The sequence below is a fragment of the Patagioenas fasciata genome, chromosome 1 (genome assembly GCF_037038585.1).
Source record: "Patagioenas fasciata isolate bPatFas1 chromosome 1, bPatFas1.hap1, whole genome shotgun sequence".
NCBI classification, from domain to species: Eukaryota; Metazoa; Chordata; class Aves; order Columbiformes; family Columbidae; genus Patagioenas; species Patagioenas fasciata.
Genome location: NC_092520.1, coordinates 131,016,612 through 131,040,957, shown reverse-complemented (window position 1 = coordinate 131,040,957; position 24,346 = coordinate 131,016,612). Strand labels below are relative to the sequence as shown.

At 40.2% G+C, this 24,346-nt stretch overlaps 1 protein-coding gene and 1 pseudogene across 2 annotated transcripts; both read right to left on the bottom strand.

Annotated features, from left to right (window-relative positions):
* Nucleotides 1–1,693: 1,693 nt before the first annotated feature.
* Nucleotides 1,694–12,533, bottom strand: LOC136103598 (uncharacterized; annotated as a pseudogene).
* A 184-nt stretch (nt 12,534–12,717) lies between these two features.
* LOC136110264 (natural killer cells antigen CD94-like) lies at nt 12,718–21,697 on the bottom strand. 2 transcript variants are annotated; one of them, XM_065853491.2, is made up of 6 exons: nt 21,502–21,697; nt 18,281–18,379; nt 16,811–16,897; nt 16,370–16,524; nt 14,256–14,368; nt 12,718–13,894 (listed from the first exon to the last, which is right to left on the bottom strand). In XM_065853491.2, the coding sequence occupies exons 1-6, from the start codon at nt 21,626–21,628 to the stop codon at nt 13,774–13,776; spliced, it is 702 nt and encodes a 233-aa protein (XP_065709563.1). In that variant the 5' UTR covers nt 21,629–21,697; the 3' UTR covers nt 12,718–13,773. The 2 variants fall into 2 exon arrangements, with proteins under 2 accessions (XP_065709563.1, XP_065709564.1); XM_065853492.2 differs by having other exon boundaries at nt 14,256–14,353.
* Nucleotides 21,698–24,346: the final 2,649 nt, after the last annotated feature.

The following is a 24,346-nucleotide window of genomic DNA, read 5'->3' as shown; positions in this document are numbered from 1 at the left end:
CCTCTCTGCCCTCGAGAGTGTCAACAGCTCCCCCCAGTTTTGTGTCATCAGCAAACTTACTTAGTGTTCCCTCAATTCATGAGTCTAAGTCATTTATGAAGACACTGAAGAATGCTGGCCGTAACATGGATCCCTGTGGAACCCCAGCCACCAGCCCAACATAACCCAATTTACTAGAACCCTTTGAGCCTGGCCTATCTGCCACTTGCTCACCCACTGCATTGTGTGTTTACCCAGGTGTATGCTGGACATCCTGTCCAGGAGGATACTGTGAGAGACAGTATCAAAGACTTTACTGAAATCCAAAAAGATCACGTCAACAGGTTTCCCTTGGTCAACTAGGTGGGTACCCTTACGTAGAAATAAATTAAGTTTGTTAGGTAGGACTTTGCCCTCATGAACCTGTGCTGACTGGGATCAATGACTGCATTGTCATTCAAATGTTTTTTGATAACTCCCAGAACAATTTTCTCCATGATTTTGCCAGGAACAGAAGAGAACCTGACAGACGTGTAGTTGCCACGGTCATCCTTGTTGCCCTTCTTGTCGATTGAGACAATGTTTGCCAGCTTCCAGTCTTCTTAGACCTCTCCAGATTTCCTACAACACTGAAAAATCAGAGAGAGGTCTCACTATGACATCAGCCAGCTCTTTAAGCACCTTTGGATGAATCCCATCAGGTCCCATCGACTTGTAGGGATCTACCTGGAGTAGCAAATCCAGTGTAAGTTCCAGATTCATTGTGAGTTTATCATTCTTGCAGCCATGTTTCTCTAGTCTTAGTTTATGGGGGCCCCCAAGTCCATCTTTAGTGTTGAAGACCGAGGTGAAGAAAGCATTAATGTCTCAGTTTTGTCTATGTCCCTGTTTATAAGGTGACAATGCTCATCAATTAATTGGTCAATGTTATTTCTAGCTTGCTTTTTGCCATAAACATATTTTTAAAAGGCTTTTTTAATTTTCCTTCACAGTACTGGCCAGTCCTTCACAGTACTTCAATTCTAATGGAGCTTTGGCAGCATGAATTTCCTCCCTACAGTGGTGAGCATCATCTCAGTAGCCCTTCCATGATGCCCGGCCTTGCTTCCACTAACCATATAATATATTTTTTCTCCATATTTCAAGAAGAAGAAGATCCCTGCTCAACTAACCTGGCTTTTTGCCTTGCCTACTAGATTTTTGGCATTTTGGAATTGCCTAGTCCTATGCTTTTAGTAGGTGGTCCTTAAAAAGCGACCAACACCTTGACCCCAACACCTTCAAGAGCTTCTTCTCAGGGAATCTTACTAAGTAGTTCTCTGCCTTCTTTGTCACAAGGGCATACTTTTGGCTTGCGGTTAATTTGGTGTCCACTAGAACTCCAGATCCTTTTCTGTGAAGCTTTTTTCTACATGGTCAGCTACCAGCATTTACTGGTGCATGGGGCTGTTCCTCTGCAGCTGCATGACTTTCCATGTCTCCTTACTGAATGAAGCTCCTCTCAGCCCATTTCTCCAGCCTGTTGAGATCCCTCTGGATGGTAGTACAATCACCTGGTATATTAGCCACTCCTCCCACTTTTGTGTCACTAGCAAACTCTGCACTGTCATCCTGGTCATTAATGAATATGTTGAATCAGGTCAGATCCACTGTTGACTCCTGGGGTACACCGCTAGTGACCAGCCTCCAGCTGTAGACTTCATGCCACTGATCACTACTCTCTGGGTGCATTTGTTTGGCCAGTTTCAGTCTGCCTCACTGTCTCCTCATCCAGCCTGTACATCAACAGCTTCTCCATGAGGATCTTAAGGTAGAAAGTGTTGAAAGACTTACTGAAGTCTAGGTCTACAATATTCACTGTTCTCTCACTGTCTACCAAGCCCATCATCTCATCATAAAAGGTTATGAAGTTGGTCAAGCATGACTTCCCCTTGGTGAATCCATGCTGGCTACTCCCAATCACCTTCTTGTCCTTCATGTGCCTGGAAATGGTTTCCGGAATTAGTTGTTCCAGCACCTTCTTAGGGACTGAGGTGAGGCTGACTGGCCTGTAGATCCCTGAGTCCTCCTTCCTGCCCTTACTGAAGACAGGAGTGACATTTACTTTCTTACAGTCCTTGGGCACTTTTCCCAGTTGCCATGATCAATGAAAGAATATTGAGAGTTGCCTTGCAATGACGTCTGCCAACTCCTTCAGCACTCATGGGTGCATCCCATCAGGGCCTGTGGACTTACACATATCCAGCATGCTTAAGTATTCCCTGACCCGATCTTTCACCTCTTTCTGGCTTCAGACTTTTCCCTGGTCCCTGGGACCTCATATTCCTTGAAGATCGGTGTTGCTAGTAAAGACTGAGGCAAAGGCAGCATTCAGTACCTCAGCCTTTACCAGATCCTATGTCGCCAGGTCCCTGGTCAGATTCAGCAGTGGGCCCACATTTTTCCTTATCTTCCTTTCATCACTATGTACTTGTTGAAACCTTCCTTGTTACCTTTGACATGCCTCACCAGATTCAATTGCTTTTGGGCTTTGGCTTTTCTAACCTTATTTCTGCATGCTCAGACAGAGTCTCTGTGTTCTTTTCAGGCTACGGGTCCCTGCTTTCACCCTGTGTATGCTTCCTGTTTGTGCCTGAGTATTGTGAAGATCAGCTTGTTTGTCCATGTAGGCCTTCCTGGCATTCCTGTCTGACTTCCTACTCATTGGGACAGGCTGCTCTGTAGCTTGAAGGAGGTAATCCTTGAATATTAACCAACTTTCTTGGGCACCTCTTCCTTCCAAGACTCTTATCCCATGGGACTTTTCTGAGCATATCCTTGAAGAGCCCAAAGTCTGCTCTCCTGAGGTCCAGGGTTGTGAGCTTGCTTTTTACCCTTCTCCCTCCCCTCAGGATTCTGAGCAAGACACACCAGTTACAGTTACTTAGATTTAGAAAATCATCCATTCCGAAAGACAATTAATATATAATACCAAAAAAATGTGGTTTCCAATACATTGGAAAATTCAGTTCCCCATTCAGCAATTAACACTTTTCTGAATACCATTACAGCATTCCAGCTATAAGCACAGCTATTCATGCCACATTCAATCAGTGTGCAACCATTCATGCCAGATATCCATCCTTTCATATGATGAGATGCGTTAGGTAAAGGGATGGGCATATTCTATGTTAGATGAAGACTAATGGCCCTCAGATGACGTTCTTGTAAAAATCCAATAATTATTCCCATTCTCCCTCCATGACTTCAATGGTGATTATGATATTAGCATACTGTTTATTAAAACTCATTTAACCCTGACTACTAGGTATTCTTGGAAAATTGTAGTATTGCAAGCAAAGGAAAGCACCATTATTTGGAAGTAAACTGTGAACATATCTAGAATTTATATACTCTACCCAGTCAAGAAGAGGATTAAGATGCTGAGTGGTGCTTCACTGCCGAGCAGTGAACAAGGGAGCCACATGTCTTTGAGTAATAAAGGAGAGGAAAGCTTGTCTTAGAGTTTTAGAGGAACATAGAATAACTGAAAGTGAGTATGCTGAAGAGAGGGCTGGAAATAGTTAAGAGTTACTGAAGGTTAGTATATCTTTACAAATAGAAGTGAGAGAAGACTAGTTATCTGAGTAATGTAAAATGAACTAAAGGGAGAGCCTTGGTAGAAATGGATATACATGAAATTCCAATCAGAGTGACAAGAAGTGGTCCCGCAGGCCTTTACACTTTTTATTTCTTTGACTGTAGATAGTGCTTAAGGCATCATTAAGGTAGAAGTTTCTGAACTACAACAATGAGACTAATATCTCATCTCTGATTTTTAGGTATTTGTTACTGCTGGTTCTTTTTATCTGTAAAGACTTTCTGTCTCTTTTCCATTTTTGTATTTGTGTGAATACACTAGGAAGAAAGTTGGCACTCTGCTCTGAATTTGTTTTAAACATTATTTTTTATCCCTTTGAAAAATCTGAACCTCAAAATCTTCTGCATACTCTTCCAGTACTTTTTCTGCTGATAGTCTCTTTAGATAACTGGTCTGCTGCCTTCTCACAGATCCAGGGATGTTGCTTATAACAATTCTCACTATAAACTCTTGAGTTAAGATAAAACTGGTACACACAGTTCTGCTTAGGGAACAAAGAAATCCTAGAAAATAAACAAACAAACAAAAACAACAAAAAAACCCAAAGAACTAAACCAATTTCTTAACAACTGTCATGTACAAATTAAAAGAAAAAACCCACAAAAAATAAAAAAACAACAATAACAACAACACAAAGTTCTTTTGGACTATCATACATAACTGCAAAATTTTCTTAGTAATTTTAAGGTTTATATAAAATATTGAAAAACATAACAGCTCATATAATTCAAGTCTGAAGAATCACCTGCCTTCAGGTCAAAGAGGTAAATAGGAAAGTCTACATACGGAGCATCATCAAAGCAGAAAATAGCAGTAGTTACTCATCAGTGGTTTTGTCACTCCAACCATTGCTGAAGTGGTAATTTGGGTCTGGAAACTGAAAGGCAGTGGTTTGCCCAGACAGAAACCAGGTCATTCTTCCTGCTGTCTGCTAACCTTGGGAAGTGCAAGAGTTTGCAAGACAAAATGAGCGTGTTTCCAAGGAGACACTGGAGAATCCTCACTCAAATAAGGTTCTCCAGACCCTGAAGAGGCATCAGTGATCACTTCACAAAGAACAGAATGGGAATTTCCTTTTTTTTCCCCACAGTTGGTAAAGGAGAAATACACCAGGTAAGCTGATGAGATTTTACAGAAAAAGTAAATGGGTATTCTCCACCTACTGTTGATTATTTTTGTGTAATAAAGATTTTTGAATGTTCATGCAAGAGAGAAGTGAATTTGGAATAATTGTGGTTGAGTAGAAGAGGCAGGTGTAGGCAGGCTTTGCAGGAGGTAGGCTGTCTTGAAACAAGTGTTGGTGGCTTCCTGGAGAGTTGTGGGACATTTCATAAAGTGAATGGGTTTAAATAGTAAAGCAGTCACTGGTTGCACTAATTTGTTGATTCCTTCTCCTGCTCATACTTCCAGTTTTCTGAGACTCTTTCTCTGTTTAGGAGACTCCACACCTAAAAGAGTAATGTAACTCTAAATTTATCTGTGGCTGTATTCTGCCTTGAAGGTTTGCCGTTAATGGGATTTTGGTTTCCTACTCCTTCAGTTCACAGGAAAGATAATGTGCAAGAAGACATTTAAAATCACCAGCTGTTTAAGTTCAGAAAACTTACCAGTCCATTCTCTTTGTAGAAAGCTTTGTGTCATCTGTCCAAGACCAACCATCAACTCCAATCCAATAAGATTGTTTTTGTGATATTTGAGATACACTAATCTATAAAAAATGCAAAACATTTATCACCAAGATCAAGAAAGAACCAAAGGAGGTAATTTGACAACAAACCTCTGAACTCCTTATCAGGCCCACAAACAAGAACATTTTGTGTCTGGCATCTCTACTAAACATGAGACCAGTGCAACAACTCTTTTCAGACTCCTATCTCTCTGACTATTCAAAAACATTTATTGAATGAAAGACTCACTGTTTATAACTTTCACAGGATTCATGACACCCATGTCCACTGTTTGGCTGAATAATGTCATCATCACACATTTGCAGTTAAGTGTTCTGCAGGTCTGCATTGCCTCAGACCTTGAGAACAATACCTCTGTTACTGTGTAACATCAAGAGGTACTTACTAACTGCTGAGGAGTTTTAAGTAGTTGATATCAACGCAAAGAAATACCTGTATGACTGGAAACGTACCAACTTGCTTTTTCTTTTCAGAATAAGAAGGATGGCATTCAGGGAGAAGCAAAAGTCTTCACTTTCCTGCCATGTGGCCTCTGTTTCTGAAAGGTAGAAACAGGTGTCACCTCCAACCCATCTCCAGTTTACAGGTCAGAGTGAACATGCAGGTCCTAGAACAGAGAGAAACCATCAGTTCCTTATAAAAAAGCCAAAGGAAAAGTAGAGGCCTCTACACCCATAGGCCTGGAAAGTCAAAGTTATGCAGAGCTGAAATGTATATGGCACTTTGTGGGCCACATCTACACGGATTCTTTTTTCTTTTTTTATTTAACTCATTATTTAATCTGATGTAGCATATAACACCCTTGTTTAATCTGATATAAAGCCTGACATATAGATTTCAGACTGTGTGAACTGTAGCTCTACTTACTGTCATTGTTATTGTTTGCGCCACCCATCAAGCATAATTTCTCCTTTAGTCCTTGCAAGTTTTCATTATATCCAGCAGGTGCCTTAGAACCTCTGAGACCTGCAATTTGTAAAGATACTCTTCATGAGACAAAAAGGCTGTGATGATGCTACTAAGTGATACATGCTTCATCATATATTGCAAATTCACTTTTTACAATACTGTGCTCACATGCAACTCTGGTCCTACAGTGTCACATACTGTGAGGATATTAGCAGATGAGAAAATGATGGATAAAGAGATTTCCAAATTTTAAATGCAGTTTAATCACAACGCCTTTGCAAGCCACTTGGTAACCTAATAAAAGTCTAAAATAATGCAAAAAAAAAAATGCTTAGGAAGGAGTATCTTGAACAAATCATGCTCATCTTAAAGGAAGTTTTATAAGCCTTTGAAAAAACCTACAATTCTCAGCATACTTCAGGTTGAAAAAACTTCACTGAAGAAAGTGAGAAGGGTTCTTCAACAGTATTTAGATACTGGCTTTTGATAGCAATGGCTCAGAATGGCTACTTCCAGGCTCAGTGACAGAAAGTATAGGTACAGTCATGTCACATATTATAAAAGCTAATATTAATATGACAGTCTTCAGTTCTCTTGCACATCTCAGGTAAACTGGGATGACTGAGTGAAACAGACAGAAAAAGTGACATTTCTTCATGAATCTGAGTGATAGAAGCATGTCCATTTTTAACATAGTAGTATGATCTGCTTCAAGACAGTGTTCTACAAACATGAAAGGTTAGTCTACGAACTTGAGAGATTTATCAAAGGAAGGAGACAAGAACTGCTGTTCCAGTAGAGTAAAGAGACTCAAACAACAAGAGGAGAAGGGAAGCAACAAAATTACTTATGAAAGCAAATAAATAATTTTATAATTTAATTTGAATTACAAATACATGAGTAATAGATGGATGACGACAGAATCCATTCCTTCCACTTTTTCCAAAATACATCATCTTGACTTCTATATCCTTGGTCTGGGCACAGGTCTAGACTTAAAAAAAATGCTTCTCTTAAAGCCTTATTTGCACCAAGATGCACAGTGTTCATCGCAGGCAATTAGGAGGAGAGAAAAGGACAGAATATGTGGGGAGGATGAGCTATAACTGTCCTTGTTGCAGTCAGTCTGCCACCTTTCTTCAATGCAGTTGTGCCCAAGGTGTTAATATGAATAAAGGAACACCATATATTTCAGCACTTCCCTAAAACTATCATTCCGATAGTGAGGGCCAGGCACAGCGCAAACAACTGGCCACCACTCAGCAAAGGAAATAGAGCGCCCTGGGAGAAAACAAAAATTTACATGAGGGCAGGCACTCTGTTCAGCAGCACTGCCAAACCTCCACCCCTCCATGAAGAGCCATCTGGTGGCTCTCAAAAGAGTTCGTCACCCAGTCTGTATTATATTTTAAGGATCAACCCAAATTCAAGTTGAGAAGATGTGGTTCCTCTGTTAAAGAGGTTTGTTTGAAAGGAAACACTGGACATGGTTTAAACAGAACAGGTGGGAGATTCCTTGTCTTTGACAAATGATGAAACTATGAAGCATTGCAGGGATCCTTTGGCTTAGAAGTAGGTGATGCTTCTGTTTTCTTTTGGCAGTACTGTATTACTCTTCTCTGTCCAAACAGAATAAGGAAGCTTTTGCATACCATCTTACACTTTGCACAAATCCTTCCTGCTCTCAGGGCAGACAGTGCTCAGGTTGTGTGCCAGCTCCAGACTGAATCCCAGTTCAGGAAAATTCTGGAGTCCATAATATCCACTGAGGTTTCCCTGGATTCAAAAGTTCTTGAGAGTTTCCATCACCAAATGGTCATGGCAATGCAGTATGATGGACCTTCAGCTGAAGAAATACTTAACTGAGACTGGACGCCCTCTTGAAGTACACAGTTTAGCCCAAGCAGAGTGTGGCACTTGAAGATGGGAAATGACACAATCTATGCATTCAGGCTTAAATTCAGTGCTGCCTCACTCTTTCTGACTTTAAAGGGTATGAATAGTAAGCGGATTCTAAAAAATTGAGGTCCAGAGGGCAAAATGTAAAAGTTTTTTTTCCTATAATATTGAAGTCAGATTGTCCTGTCTCTATAGCCATTTCCTGTGATAATAAATAAACAATAAATGAAACTAATCACATTAAAGCTGTTTCCTACATTCCAGAGTGTGATCCTGAAGCCACCTGTCTTTTCCTACAGAAATTTAGGGCAAGAAATTGCAGTGGTTCCACCCTATGCATTTTTACATTCATGGGTACTGGTTTTTATTGGACAAAACAACACAAATAGTGCATTAAACCTATAACATCAAACCTGTAAGTACATATTTTCCTTATTTGCTGAGCTGGCCAAGAGAGATTGTTCCTATTGTCATTGTCTACCATAGTACAGAAATTTCAAAGAGCAAGTGTCAGTCATACCTTGGTTGATGTTCAGGGACATGTAGTGTCTGGTTGGATACTGTGGCAGGTGATTTAAATTAGTGTATCCATCCTCTTCCTTTGTATTTGTATGCATTATCTGAAGACTTATTTGTGGTTCAATCCCCTAAGACAGGCTGAATGATTTGTGAAGGAGAAGCAAAAAGAAAAGCAGAAAGAGGGAGGGGATAGGAGAATGAATCACACTTCAAACACCCTAAGGCAAAGTATTAATATTCAAGTGTTACATGTGACTCGTCCTTTTCCTCCCTCAGGGGAAGAACTCCTTTGTTCCCACCCATCACATCTCAGCCTGGATCTGCATCCCCAGCTCTAGAGACACAGCCTTGACATGAGTAAATATATGGTCTGGTAGTTCTCCTCTTTTCCACCTAGCCTTCCTGTGACTTTCATCTTCTTTAAACTTTCCATATTTTAAACCGGAGCAAACACCTTTGATTCATCTCAGAGACATGAAGCTCAACTTCAGCACGGTGCCTTTTGCATTATTCAGTGTTAAGGGTTAAGAATCTAGATGTCTTTATTCAACTGAGAGCTTTATTCAATTTTGTTCAACTAAGAGCAAAGTTTGCAGCCGCAAAAAGCTGTTGATGGTATTTAATCACACAAAGTAGAAAATTATGTCCACAGTCTAATGTCATCTTCTTAGAAGGAGAAATGTGAAATTAGAGTGTCGGAAAAAAGACACAGACAGGCTTTAACAAAAAAGAGAAGTGATCCCTTGTGGCAAAGGCTAAACAAGTACTGGACATGACCTAGTAAGACTGTAACTAACAGGCAGAGGTGTGATGATTCTCTTGTCTCCATCCCTTGTGAGTAAGCAGCTGCAGTACTATGTCCAGCTTTGGGCTCCCCAGTGAAAAATCAAAACCATAAACCACATAAAACTAAAACTGGTGAATGGGAAACCCACCAAGATGCTAGGGAGCTGGAGCGTTTGATTTATGGAGACAGACAACAGAATTTGTTCATCCTGGAGAAGACAAAACTAAGGAGAATCCAATTACAGTCTCTCACTACATCAAAGGGCTGTGGAGAAGATGGAGACAGACCTTAAGAGGTAGATGGTGAAAGGACATGAAGCAATGGTCATAAGTTACAGGTAGGGTGGTCAAATATTGGAAGAGGTGCCCAGAGAGGCTGTGTCATCTCCATCCTTGGATATTTTCTGAACTTGACTGGACAAGGACTGGGCTTGTCTGATATAGCTTTGAAATTAGACCAGCTGAGTAGGAGTTTGAACCAGAAGTTATTCAGAGGTCCATTCCAAATTAAATCTTTCCATGACTCTGTGATCTGTGAGCATGAAGGGAAGATGCACTGCTAATTTTAGGGGAGAATGCCCGAGAGAACAATGATAGACCACCTAAAATAGCATAATCTGTTCCCCTTACTTGTAGCTTGGAGACAAAGATTTAGAAAGCAAGAAACAGACTGGGTAGTACTTTATTTAGTAACTCAGATTCTCTGTACCTCCCAGCTACAGTAGGAACCCATTTTTCTTTTTGCAAAGCTTAGGTTACAGCTTGCTGGCCATTCTGCACAGTGCTGTCCATGCTTCCCTTTTTCCTCTGGAAGTTCCCCTAACAGGAGAGTATAGGATATATCCAAATCATCATATCAAGAGAGAAGGTTCTGAAAGTTTGGCACCTCACCTACTGCATCAGATGTTTCAGATGAGTAGAAGTTTGTTTAATTTAGCACAAAACAAATACAAAAACTGATCAAGCAAAGGCAGGGACAAAGTGAAGGACCATGACCCATGGACAAGATAATAGCAGTTGAAAGATGCTGTTAAGAACAGAAGACAGTGTGGGAAAGACCAGACAGGCTTAGAGTGATGTGAATCGGTGAGGGAGATAGTGAGATTGTGTAATGGAAGCCTGTCATTAGAGATGCATGAACCAGAGCTGAGACTTGTGTCAAGGAGTCCAGGCACCTCCAAGAAAAGATTCATGGCAGAATCATGGTGTCTTAAGACTTACGACTCGTGTCTTAAGTGTCATTATTTGGAAGGAACCGCTGGAAGTCATGTGGTTCAACCTCCTGTTCAAAACTATGGCAGTTTTGAACTCTCATGGAGTTGCCCAAGGACTTGTTCAGTCAAGTTCATGCAGCCTCCAAGGACAGAGATCTCCCAGCCTCTCTGGGTATATTTTGCTGTGTTTGGCCACCCGAGCTGTGAAGAATGTTCTCTGTGTGTCTAACTGGGATTTCCCTTGCTGCAGTTCCTGTTAGTTGCCTCCATTAGTGCTATAATCAGCCTAGGCAGAGCATAAGTATGTATATGGGGACAAGAAAGAGGGCTCCAAAGCAGCACTTGCTGATAAAGAGATGGACCCATGTCTGCCATTGTAGTTGTGCTCCTGGGCACCTTCTTGTAGTCTTCTAGTCACCTTTTACTGATTTAAAAGCATATCAGTGAAAGATGTTATAATGATTAAATGTTTTAAGGTTCTGATTTGAAACAGAAAATAGAAACAGAGAAGGAAGGCACAGGGACAGATAAGCATCAAATTCTTTGGTAAACTGGCTGACTGATGAATGGCTGGGATATTTGTCTTTGCTGCTTTCTGCAGACAGTGTCTGTGAACATGGATTGACACCATCTTGCTGACAGTGCATTTCAGCCTGTGAGCACCAGCATCTACTGACAAGTGTGAACCCCTCCAGGGCAGTGGGTGTGCTTGTAACAAGGATGATGGAGGCTATTGGGAATGAGAGAGGCTGCACTCGGTGCAGGGCCTGGAGCAGAGAGTGTAGTGCGGGACATGAATATGCACCATGCAGCGGGGTGTTTGATTCAACTCTTTTATTTCTGAACCCACTTTCCTGGCACTCAAGAACTCTACTTTTTTCTGTTCTGTAGCTGACATTTAGGCTCCTCTCCTTTCACTGACTTGGTAATCTCATAGTAGATGGGCAAATGTGAAGCTGTTATACTCCTTCCACTTCAGAATGGCACTGCAGGGCTCGTTCCCCCTTTATTCACTTCACCTCTAGCTTTTTCACTGTCCATGTCCTGTTTGAAGGGATGTTGAAGATGACAACTTCTCTTTAGTTCCCAAACCTTTCAAGATTTATGATTTCTCAGTTTCTACCAAGGCTTTGGTACTCTCACACTTAATACACAATACTAGGTTTTATTTTCCATACAAAACATGTTTCAGATGAACCGCTTCTCTGAACTTCCCAGTGCCATGGAAAGATTGTGGTCCTCCACTGTCCCCAGAGACAGTGGACCTCCTTGAGCAGCTTGTGTCTTGGGCTCCATAGATGTGTAGTCAGCAGAATGCTGACAGCATCTGAGATAGAAGGCAGACTGGATGAAATAGTGGATTTGATTGAATTTCCAGTACTACATACTATAAATTCTTCCCTGTGAAATAAGTCACTGGTAATAGGGAAAAAGCTCTTTCCAAGCTGCTGGTGCCAAGATTTGGGCTGAGACCAAATGGAGTTTACTATATAAAGTTATGGAAATAGTCTATAAAGATCATCCAGTCATAGAAACTAAAGAAATGTACCCTGCACGTTATCACCACGGACTTGACCTTGCTGCAATAATAGTGAATGCTCCCTAAAAAGTCACATCCAGCAGTCAGGAAGAAACCCAGACACTAACATTTCTTGTAACAATGCAGCCACCAAGCCAAGGTGTATAGCAGATCACTAGAAAAAAAATCAAGTGTTAATTTATGGGAAGAAAAATCAGTAAAATGTGCCAGCTTAGATGCCTGCTGTTAGTTATTATTTTTTTCAAGTTAAATGGGTTGAAACACACGAAGCATACCTTTCTTGTGTTGTACCTTGCACTTCTAACTGCAATAGAAAGGAATTCTAGATAGTTTAACCAGTACTTGTGCCCATCGGTCATGTCTTGGCTCTGCTGAGTATAGTGAGTTTCTTCAGTTCAAAAACATATTTTGGCACATTAGGAAGAAGGACTCATTTTTTACCAAGGAAATGCTTCAGTCTTTGAAAATATTTCCCAGGGAAATACTGAATATTAAAGACACCTTATTATTTTTTTCATTTATTTTATGGAAAGTCTCCAGATACTAAGGTGTATACACATGGATGCAAGGTGTATATACACATAAAGAATATATGCATATGCAATACAAAACAGATGCTGACATACAAAGCTCCAAAGAACTCATGCAATGGAACTCCATCAAGAAAAGTGACTACATAATTTTATTTCAAGAAGCATGACAAATGCTTTAATAACACACATGTAGTATGTACCTTGGGTTCCAAAGATCCCAAACAGTGTGGATATAATGCAAGAGCTCAACTAAGATCTGTGGAAATAGATTCTGCATCAGTTTGAGTACTGATTGTGTGTAATTCTGAATGGAGCGCATAATTATTATCCTCACTGCTATTTTTATCACAATCGATGTTATGACATCACTGAAGGTATTCAGGTAATGTTTTAATCTAATCATTGTATTTGACTCTAACTTTCACAGAGATTGCTTCTAGGGATTCCCTGTAGTCTTCTCACAAATGTCCTTTTATCTCTATAAATATTAATGCATATATGAAAATAATTTTATGGATAAATAGGCCTTGTGTTATTTCTGTATCCCTGTAGCTCAAACAGGGGAACAGTTGGAAGACCGGATTTAGGAAAGAAGGCATGTCTAGGCAAACTAATCTAGAAGAGGATTATGTGTGGATAGTAGTTAGTGTGTACAGTACGTAATTCAGTAAATAGAACTATCAAGAATGTAGTTGGACTGGTTTATGACTGGCAGGTGTTAGTGTAAAAAACTGACTGAAGCTCAAGAAACATAGAGATCTGTGAGAATGTGTGGTTGTCAATCTGGAGAGACATGGAAGGGTCATTGTTTGACTATAGCTAATTCTTTAAAGTTTCTTCCCAGGCATGTAGTTTTTAGCTTTGTAGCTTATTTTCCCTCTAATTTGTGAGCCTGTGAGGGAGAATGCAGACAAAGAAGAAGATTTAGTCCCTAATGACCTGTCCATTTGTGTCACGATTCTGAGAAAACTGCATGATAAACAAACAAAAATATATCTAAAACTTGCAGTTCCTAATGTTGGCATCTCACAGTGGCAAATCCCACATCCCTTCTTGCAATGCTTCTTCAGGTGAAATGAACGGCCCCTTTCTCACAGATCCATAATTGCTTTGTTGAACAGGAGTGGCTGGCATAAATAATCTGTCCGTATAGGGAGGCACAGAAGAAGTTGTCATATAACATAACCCTAGCAAATTAAAAGATATGGGTTAATTATGTCCTGATAAAATAATGTGATCTATATTTGGAACATTTGTAATCATACTTATTTGACACCGGAATGTAGAATTATTTCCCCCCTTAGAGCTATTTTATCTGTGCTAGGTGGTCCTTTTGGGTCTGATGCGTGTGATAGAACTGTATTTTGCCACCCATTGTTCCTTATACAGGACACAAATTTGGAGCTCCATAGGAGAGACTATGGTCTCCATGTTCCTTTGTCATTGCATGTATGACAAACATGGGAAAGTAAGAGGAAACACAAGTTTCAATTATTTTATGGGGCCCATTGGGTAGAGCCACACTGGTCTTAAGTTATGAATGCTTACCAATTTGTCACTTCTTTTGAAAAAGATGTTCCATCCTCCCAGTACCAACTGTTCCTTTCAGATACGTATGACAATCCAACCCAGTAAAACTGTGAATCCTGTGGCAGAGAAATCTGTAGGTATGAGAAAATCATCACAACAATATTTCAAAAATAAGATCTAAGCTCCTGTATCTTCCAGCTGTGAAGGTTCTGCAACCAAAGGAAGTAATTCTTACTCAATAGGAGGGTAACCTGTCATCTATGCTTGTATTCCACGAGGCAGTGCTGACTGCTCTGATTATGGGATCATTTGAATACCATTGTTTATTGAATTGTCACAAGACAAATGTAACACGGATGTGTAAAAACACTGCTTCTTTAAAGAAAAAAACAACTAAACAAAAAACAAACAAACAAAAACCACCCAGCTTTTTCTAGTCTGCCTTTAGGTGTCTACACTGCCTTTAGTTATCTGTGGTTCAGATGTAGACATGTGAGTGCTGTTTAAGCCCTAATTAGAGTCAGCAGAGATCTGGCCAACAGATCCAATCAAGCCTCAGAAGTGGTTTATCTCACTCCGTAGGATGTTACTGAGCAGTGACTGGCCAGATCTCCCACCGGCTGTAACGGAGCCTGAGGAAGTAGCTCTGAAGTTGCAAATCACTTACACTGTAGGTGCTTGAAGGTAGGTGAGATGAATCCCAGCCTAGAGGACAGAGTCTATTGCCTAAATACAGGCCCCTAGCACCTTTTGAGATTCTCCAACCTGCCTGAGGTCTTTACATATGGCTGACAGACAAGACCCAGAACCTGTGGGACAGCTGTGCCTTGCTGAGGCATTATTTGGAAGTCAAAGAGAATACCCCTGGGCATCTCAGATCACCCTAGAAACCTATGCTTAGGCACCTAGGTGTCTAAGTGCTACCCAAGAGGTTTCTCAGCATCTTAGCCTGTTCAGATCCTCCAGATGCTCTACTATTGCTCAGTAGCATGTTTAGGGACTCATCCAAAATATAAGAACCCTATCTGGCTTAAACTGATCTGGCCTCAGTCTGGCTGCAGCTACATATACAAAACACAAAAGAAAAATCAAGCACCCAGACATCTGGAATCAAACTAGCCAAAGACTCATATAGCATACCAAAATCATCTCTGGAATTCAGCATTGAAGATGTAGTGTTCCGGTGTCTCCCAACAGTGTGATCTGTGATTTTGTCCTCAGGATGCTGCTAAATTCAATAATAAACTGTTTCTCCCCTTTCTATTTTTCCCTTCCCATCTGATTTTCACTTAAATTAAATAATCCAAAAGTCCAGCCTTTGTGCCTTAAAATAAAAATGCTGAGAACCCTCAACTGAAATTAACTTCATCTGGCAAAAGGAGGCAGATTTCCAGGGAAACTTATTTCCTTTTAAAAGTTTTAGGTAGCAACAAGAAAATAAGCATATTTGGGCTTTGTGTAGGCTTAACAGCTGTTGAAAAAGAGATTCCCATATATCTGTGTACAAAAAGGGAAATATGGTTGACAGCAAATTACAGATTTCTTATTAGTCAGAAAAATACACCCAAATTAGCAAGTCTAATTAAAATTATTAATTTCATAAACCTTTTCCAGTCATCACAATATAATCCTCTGCTGTCTGGTCTTTATGCCATCATTACCACCACTCTTTGAGGGTCTAACACAAGGCCAGAAAGCAACCCTTTATAGTCACATTGCACTGCGATGTGCGAACAGGACCATGGTGAATCATCCACTCTCCAGATTTTGACACTGGGACCCCTCAGTAATAAAACTTGTGGAAAGAGATAACAAAAACATGTATTCTGTGTGCTGGGTCTCTCCCTCATGCTAATAATATGCATTTTATTTTCTCCATGAAGTATTAGCTAACTAAGGTATTTTGTACAATGGCTTATTCTATTTATCTTAATAGATAATTTCACTGCTTCTCACAGCACACAATTTAGAAAGTGTTGCAAGTCATTACAATCTTGTGACTTGCAGGAAGGCTACTTGATTCAGAGGAAACTAAATACATGCACTGTAAATGACTAAACTATTTTCTGCCTGCAGGATTGCTGTAAGTTAAAACACATGACATAAAGGAATGCATGAAGTTAAGACTGTACCATCTTTGCTTTGTCTTTTAGTACAAGAAGAGTGGAGTTTCTTGAGGAACAGAACTCCTGGCTTTGCTTCCATGTTTTCTTCTGCTTTGAAATGTAGAAGCAGTTGTCAGCTCCGCTGTTTTGCCAGCTTGCTGGACAGAGAGCACAACTTGTTTCTAAAAATCAAAGAGAGTATTATGCAGAGCTGCAAGGAATACAGGGCTTTTAGCTACTGGTTTGACTGAGAAAAGATTAAGTGCAGTCATGAGTCAGCTGAGCTCTTGAGGGATGAGAGACAAGTTGTTTTGCATGTTAGTGTTCACATACCCATATCTCAAATACTACCACAGTTAAAAAAGACACTAACCGATGAGACCTTTCCCCTGTGATTCTATAGTCTTTCAGTCAGTGGGCTCTGAAAAGAGGGTGATTTGTGTTTATTTACATAACAACAACATTTACCATTTTTCTCCTTCCCTTCAAAACACAATGCTTCCCTCATTTCCTGCAGCTTTTTTCCTTCCTCAGGGTCTTTGGAAATCTGAAAAACTGAAAGGCATGGAAGTGTTTATCAAAGATTGTTTTTTAAAAATTGTAGTTGTAATTCTAGCTTTAATTTGTAGCTTTTGGCATTTTAATTTTTTTTTTTATTTTTTTTTTTATTTTTTTTTTATTTTTTTGTCTGCTTCATATGTATGCCCACCATTGTGTGTACATCATCCACATTTTCTTCACCAGGAGAGCTGTGCAGGTCTGGAAAAGGTCACCTGGGAAGGTGAGGGCCCTTGAAGATTTTCAATAGTCATCTGCACAAAGCTACAGATGAGTTTATCTGGGATTGGTGGTAGTCCAGCTTTGAATGCTGGGGAGGAAAGGGCAGGTGTCAGATTAGAAATATGAAGAATTGCTTCTGAGCTAACATTTCTGTGATGACACAGACCACCTTGAGTGTTTATTTTGGGTACTTAAAACTGCTTCCCTCCTGCCAAAAAAGAGAAGCCAGGTACAGCCTTTCTCTCCTTCCAAACGTAATGTGACATCAGCTTTGGTTTTTAATTAAAATGTTGCTATGGAAAATCTGCTGTAATCGTTAGGCAAATGCATCAGTCACCACACTTTGATGCCAGGTTTGCCTTTCCTGCAAAAAACTTGCGATCCAAGAAGAGGGAACTGTAATTGTGAAATATTCCGGTATCAGCCACAGGGGGGCACTGTTACACAGATAGTACGGCCGATGAGGTGAGCAGCTAGCTGTGAAAACGAAGTGTTTCAGCCATGGGTTAGGGTCAGGGTTTAGAGTTAGGTTTAGGGTTAGGATTAGTCAGCAGTTAGGGTTAGAGCTAGTGTTAGGGTTAGGTTTTATGGCAAGGTTTAGGGGTTTAGGATTAGGATTAGGGTTGGGGTTAGGTTTATGATTAAGGATAGGAATAGGTTTGGGGATTATCTTTAGTGTTAGGATTAGTGTCATTGAGGTTACAGTTAGGTTAGGGGTTAGGGTTAGTTAGGTTTAGGTCTTGCATTAGTGTAACCCTTAGGGTTATGGTTAGGATTAGGGATTTAGGATTAGGATTGGGGTTTGGGTTGGGTTTATGTTTAAGGATAGAAGTAGGGCTGGCCATTAGCTTTAGTGTTAGGATTAGGGTCATTAAGGTTAGGGTTAAGGTTAAGGGTTAGGGCTAGTTAGGTTTAGGTCTTGTATTAACCGTTAGGGTTATGGTAGCTGTAAATGCAGATATTACTGAGTGCAAGTTATGTGTGCTGACACTCAGCTGTGGGACAACTGCTGTGGGAGAGCCACACTATTGCCCTTCTTGCTGTATTATTTCTCTTGTGGGAACAGGGACACCAGGGACAGTCTGCAGGGGCAGTAGAAGCAGTTGTACAGCTGGAAATCGCTCCCACAGCAGCAGTTTGGGAGTCTACAGTACTTACACAAGGCCAGCAGGACTACCAGCCCTATCAGCAGCACCAGGCACAAAGCGAGGAAAGCAAAAGCCACTGGCCGCCATATAGGAGATGTGGCAGAGGCTCCTGAAACAAACAAAAATCACATTCAGCAACAAAACCAGCATCTCTCCTCACCACACAGTGGTATTACCTCCTATCTGACATTGCCAGTTCATCTTTTTCTCATCTGCAGAGCCTCTTTTTTTTTCTTACTACAGTTTTTGTTATTGCTGTTCTGAATTTCATGCAGTCATTTTGAGAAATATCTGTTTATTCTCTGAGAATGTCTATTAACAGTGGCTTCAGTAATTCAAAGTGAAACTTCTCATGAAGCAAGTAAACAGGTTAGATTTTGCAGTTCCCACAGTATCTAAGATTTCTCCACCTTGAGAGGGAAAAATTACCGTCTAGCTTTGGATAATTAATTCTGGAACATATGATTGGGATTTCTAAATGATTGCAATGTTTGAACATTAAACTGTGCCTGTTTCTTCAGGCTCTTTCTCCAGTTTTTCACTGAGGTTCAATGCCAAATCAAGAATAGAGTTCTCAGGAATTTTATAGCTGATTTTCAGCTGATTTTCCCCTGATTAAAATATTTTATTTTTTAAACATACATATACATATATGTATATATACACACATACTGCTGTTTGACAAGAAAAGGAAGAATCTCAAATGGGATCAATTTTGCAAATGACTTGCTTCTAAAAAACACCATAGAGTGTAGATCACAGAAACAAAATAACAATAAGAAGTCAAACCCAAGAACAAAGTCCTAGAGGCTCTGATGTGTCATCGATGCAAATAACTAGAAGATCCAAGGCTTACGGAAATTGAAATGTCATGGTTCAGTTCAGTTGTAGTGCTTAAAGTTATGTTTATTTCCTGTTATTTATTCATGCAATCTTTAATATTCTCACAAATGTCAAGGTAAGTGCTATTCTTGTTCATTAAAACATTTTGTGGATCAATGCTTTCATGATATGCAAGGAGAAAACAATCTTCTCTGTTATTTTCTGTTTTGATTGACAAATTAACTTGCATACACCTTAGAAGAGATCTGATGATAACAGAAACATATCTCTTTTACCGTATATTATAAATATTCATTAGAAGACATGAACACACAGTGGTTGTTCAGGAGGCAAACCCTTATTAGATCAATAATTGCAGTGAGAAATATCAGTTAGCCAGTTACTTTATCTGTCTTTTTAACCTGTTACATTTGGAGCTTGATAGCTCTATAGCAGATCCTCTTCATTATTTTCTCGTGTATATAGATATATACATGTTTTTTTCCCTTTCATGAAGCCATGCTCTGACATTTTTTGTAATACCCTTTCACAGCTATTTAGAGTGTTCAGGTTAATTGAAAACTATTAATTGAGTCCAGTGCAGCAGAGCAAGGACCTCCAGAGAACTAACCTTCTGTTAGGTCTGAAGAATTACCCTCCAGAGGTTCCTAGAAGTCCAGATAGACTTGGCAACTAAAATTTACATCGCCCAAGTTAAGGGAGATTACCTTAACCCTCACCAGTTAAGGTAATTTGAAGAAACTACAGATAACACCACATCATGGTGGTGACTGATACGCCAAAAGGGGAGGTCTTCCTTTAAAAATGACCTAAAAATCTTAGGAATGAAGGCAAATGTGGAGATCAGCACCACATCTCTCTGCACCAGTACAGGCAGGGGACTGACTGGCTAGAGAGCAGCTACGGTTCAGGGTCCTGGTGGACAAGTTTAATGTGAGTCAAGTGTGTCCTTGCAGCAGTGAAAGCTGATCAGCACTGGGCTGCATCGACAAGACTGCAGCCAGCAGGTCGAGAGAAGTGATTATTCCCCTCTACTTGACAATCATGAAGCCACATCTGGGATACTGTGTCCATTACTGAGCTTCCCAGTTCAAGAGAAATGTCAGCTAACTGCAAGGAGTCCATCAGAGGAACAATAAGTTGGTCAGGGCCCTATAGAGAGGCTGAAGGACCTAGGCTTGTTTAGTCTTGAGAAGAGGGTGCTAAGGGAGAACCTAATTTCAGCCCTCCACTACCTAAAAGGGCTTTATAGATGGAGCCAGACTCTTCTCAGAGAGGCACAGCAAAAGGACGCAATATAACAGTCACATGTTGCTTCAGGGAAACTTCTGATTAGATATAAGGAGAGAGAATTCTTCCCCTGCAACAATGGAACAAGTCCCAGAGAGGCTGTGAGATCTTAATCCCTGGAGGTTTCCAAAACTCAAGTGGACAAGGCCCTGAGTGACTTGATCAGACTTTAGAGCTGGCCCTTTTGAGCAAAAGATTGGAAAAGATGGACCATAAAGGTCCCTCCCAACCTGATTTGGTCATAAGACTGTCTACTATATGTGTTCTCTGTGCAAATCAAAAGACCATTTAGAAAGTTTTCTGAGCTTGCCAACCAGTTTCTTTCTGAGCAGCTCTGTCCCTAGATCAGACTCCCTAATATTTTATCCTTGGTTTTCTGGCTGCTGCTTCTCAACAGCTTCTCCTCCATCCTCTTTGTTCAAGTCATCTTTCTCAATATATAGCCCTAGATCTTTTCCAGACAGCACCAGAGTGATGTTAATTTAGTCTTTACTCTATTCAACCTGCAAATAGCAGAAATGATATTTATTTCACCAATAAGCCTTGTGGTGAAATCATCATTTTATGGTCTCAGGCATTCTATGGGCATAATCCACTACCTTAGTTAACACTCAGGCACTTTATTGGGAAACGTTAAGTATAAACAAGTGAAAATATATGCTCCTATCAGAGCTTATATTAACTGTTAAGACTGATGAACAAGGCACCTTTCTACTCCCCATAGCTAAGGAAATTGCTTCCATCTCCAGGGCCTACATTATTTCATAAAAATATAGTGCCTTCCTTTCTTGTAGTACCCTCCTGTAATAAATGAGTCCTTCCAAAAAGAAAAAAAAAATAAGTAGGAAGGTGTGATTTGTCATTTGTGCTGAAGCAAACGGACAAAAATAATTGGAGTAAAGATAGGCTTTGGAAAGAAATATCTGTCATCATAAACAGTACACAAGACATAATGATTATTCTCTCTGCTGTTTCTATGAACATTTATCTAAGAATATACTATGAAGTTTAGAAAAATTTTAAAGCAACCATCATGAACCTGCAAATGCATGTTATACCCTGATATAGATAGAAAAGTTAATTTCCATCTGTACTTACTGTCTACTGTAACACAACTGGCTGGAGCCTTAAATGCAGAACACTTCTTGCTGCTCAAGTATCCAGGAGGAATAACTGAAGCTGTGGGTCGTAAATTTAAAGCAGTGTAGCCTTCCTCATCCTCCATCTCCAGCCTGTCACACTTCTTTCCTGCAATAGCAGTACCTTGGGAGTAGGGGCACACTGCAGTGAGACCAATGCTGAGGCGATGCGAATGGTTCACATTTCAGCATTTTCAGTGAAACCACAGAGGAAGCTGGCTCTGTCCTGATTACCGTGTCATAGTAAAACTGTAGTATATTGAAAGCACATCAAAGAGTTAAAGTGGAACTGTCAAGAATGGGTGTTCTCTTCCTGAATATGAAGATCAGGAATCTTTGTTCCTGGTTGGAACCTAAGACTATTTCATTTAAAAATGCACCTGATCTGACCCTACAAATACAGCAAACATCAGGATTTTCTACCTCCTAAAAATAAGATGTTCTATAAATAATTACTATTTTGAGCTAAGGTATGAAAGATATCTCTTGATGTATCACCTGCACTGAAAGCAATAGGCTACAATTCCATACAGTGCTATGAAAAAAAATTAAATTATTTTACAAAAATTCACTGAAATAAATGCTAAAAGAGGAAAAGCTGAGCTGAAAGGTTGGTGAGGGCAAGCGCTTGGCAGGATTCATGCGATCACTCAGCCTGTGTCAGAGAAAGACCAGACTATCCTGAGGACCTCTCTGCTGCTGCGCTGTGTGCAGAAGTCACTGTACAGAAGCGGCTTATCCATCCCCATTCTCCGTCTCTGGCTTTTTGCAGTGCCTTGATCCAGTGCTGAGCTGTAGTTCTTAAACATCTCCAGTGACCCACACTCCTTAACAGAGCGCTTGCCCAGGCATGGTGAGTCACGTCATGGTGACAGGCTTGAGTCACAAGGAAATTGCAAGACAGGAATTTCTGGAGTAACTGTTCTTGCTCTTTTGTGTAAAGCTTAGAGTCTCCCATTTGCAAAATAATATCAACAGACGGGAAATACACTTTAATGACTGGGATATTCTTTCTGCCTTGCTGTGCAGATTATAGATATTTTCCAGAGCAGAAATATATCTGGTTGCATGCATTTCTTTTATTATATTTTATCCATATCCAAAGAGAAGGCATGAGGTAAGGGTTGGGAATTAAGGGTGCAAGGAGTAACATTCACTGTGTATTCATGGTGTATCCATAATATATTCATAAACTCACGTTAAATATGCTGCAAAAATCCTTGTCTATTGAGCCCGAAAACTGTATGTTGGAACTTTAGTGTAAAAAGGGCTTTTCTGCAGAGAACTGGTAGTCAAGCACTACTACCAAATTTGTTGTACGTTTTTGTGACAGTAACCTCTTCAGTCTTAGCAACAACTTCTCAAGCAGGTAATGGATCTCCTTTGGGGAAACTTTTATCCAACATTATTTTACTTCTGGAGAGAAAACAGGAGGTAAAATACTTTTCTTGTATTATTTTTCTAACTCTGAATTCTATAAGGAGTTTTGTTGTGTGGTTGATTCGTCGTTCTGTTTTTTTTTTTTTGTTTGTTTGTTTTGGTAATGTTTTAAAACAGATCCTGCTGCAAGAACAGAAGTAGCAAAAGTGTTAACATGGAGTTTCAACGTCATATTCTGTCTCTGTTCTTGCAAGGATCCAGAGCAGACAAAATTTCTTGTTCTTTCAGACTAACGTTATAAGAAAGGTAAACTATAGCAGGAAGATTGGGTCTCCATTTGAACACAGCCTGTATGTAAATGTCAGCAGGCTGGACAAAACAGCTGTGTTTAGTAACCAAAACGTGATCTTGCAAATTGCATTAGATAGAGTTTATGACTGTGGTGGAGGGGAGGCTGGGAGGAGTGGATTTTAGACTTGGGAAACACACTGTTGTATGGAACTGTGACTCAAAAATGCCATCTCAGCCAACACACAAATGATACATTTTTATGTCTCTTCCCCTTTAAGGAAAAGCTAATTTCAATGGAAAAGGGGACACAGTCAGCACATCCTTAAACCTTGCCTGGTTGTGTCCCTTGCTAGTTGCAACCTTGCTGGACAAGGTTGTTTGCTGCAGCACTCAAATGCCTGTAGTGAATGGTACGACACTGGTAGGACACTGCTTGCTTCCTCTCTTTCCTTCTTTTCTTCTCTGGGGTGATTTTTTTTTTTTCCTGTGCGTGTGTGTCTGTGTGTGTGTGTAATTATTTTTGGAGGAGGACAAGCAGCTACCTCTTTCTGTTCCAGTAGCATGGTGCACTGTGAAACTGTACTCAGACCCCACCTGCCTTTAGAGTTACAAATACATTCACTGCACCAGAGATTGTTTTTGGGCTGACAGTAAATTGACCCAAAATGTCAAGGCCACAGCAAGATACGATGTAGCCTTGTGCCTGCCTATCAGTACAGGGAGCTGTCAATCTCAGTTTATGTTTGTTTTCAACAAACTGCTTAAACACCTAGGATTCACGCCTCTGCTCTTAGGCACTGTATGGTTGTAATTTTTGATGTGCGTCATGTATCTGTGGTAATCTGGTTAAACTGAAGGCTATAGTAAACTCCTCCAGTCCTTTATGGCAGCGTGAGATTTCTAGCTAGGAATTCACAGCGAATTTTTCTGTAATAAGGGTTATAGCCTAGATACATAAATTAGCACTCAATGAGGAGAAAAAAGAACAATCTTTTCCTGAGCAAAAGAAATTTTAAGCATGGGGGCCATCCAAAAGACACTTTGTTTATAGGACCTAGAAGATTTCATGGGTTAAGATGCTTTGAAGAAGGGAGAAACAGCATTCCATTTGTCAGGGAAGCACTAAATCTCAC

Excerpts from the sequence above, each read along its gene's own strand:
- LOC136110264 (XM_065853491.2), bottom strand. The coding sequence starts at position 21,628 with ATGGAGGATGAGGAAGGCTACACTGCTTTAAATTTACGACCCACAGCT. Across the intron at positions 18,380-21,501 it reads CAGTTGTGTTACAGTAGACA|GAGCCTCTGCCACATCTCCT; the intron begins GTAAGTACAGAT and ends TGTTTGTTTCAG. Across the intron at positions 16,525-16,810 it reads TGAAGGGAAGGAGAAAAATG|AAACAAGTTGTGCTCTCTGT; the intron begins GTAAATGTTGTT and ends TTTGATTTTTAG.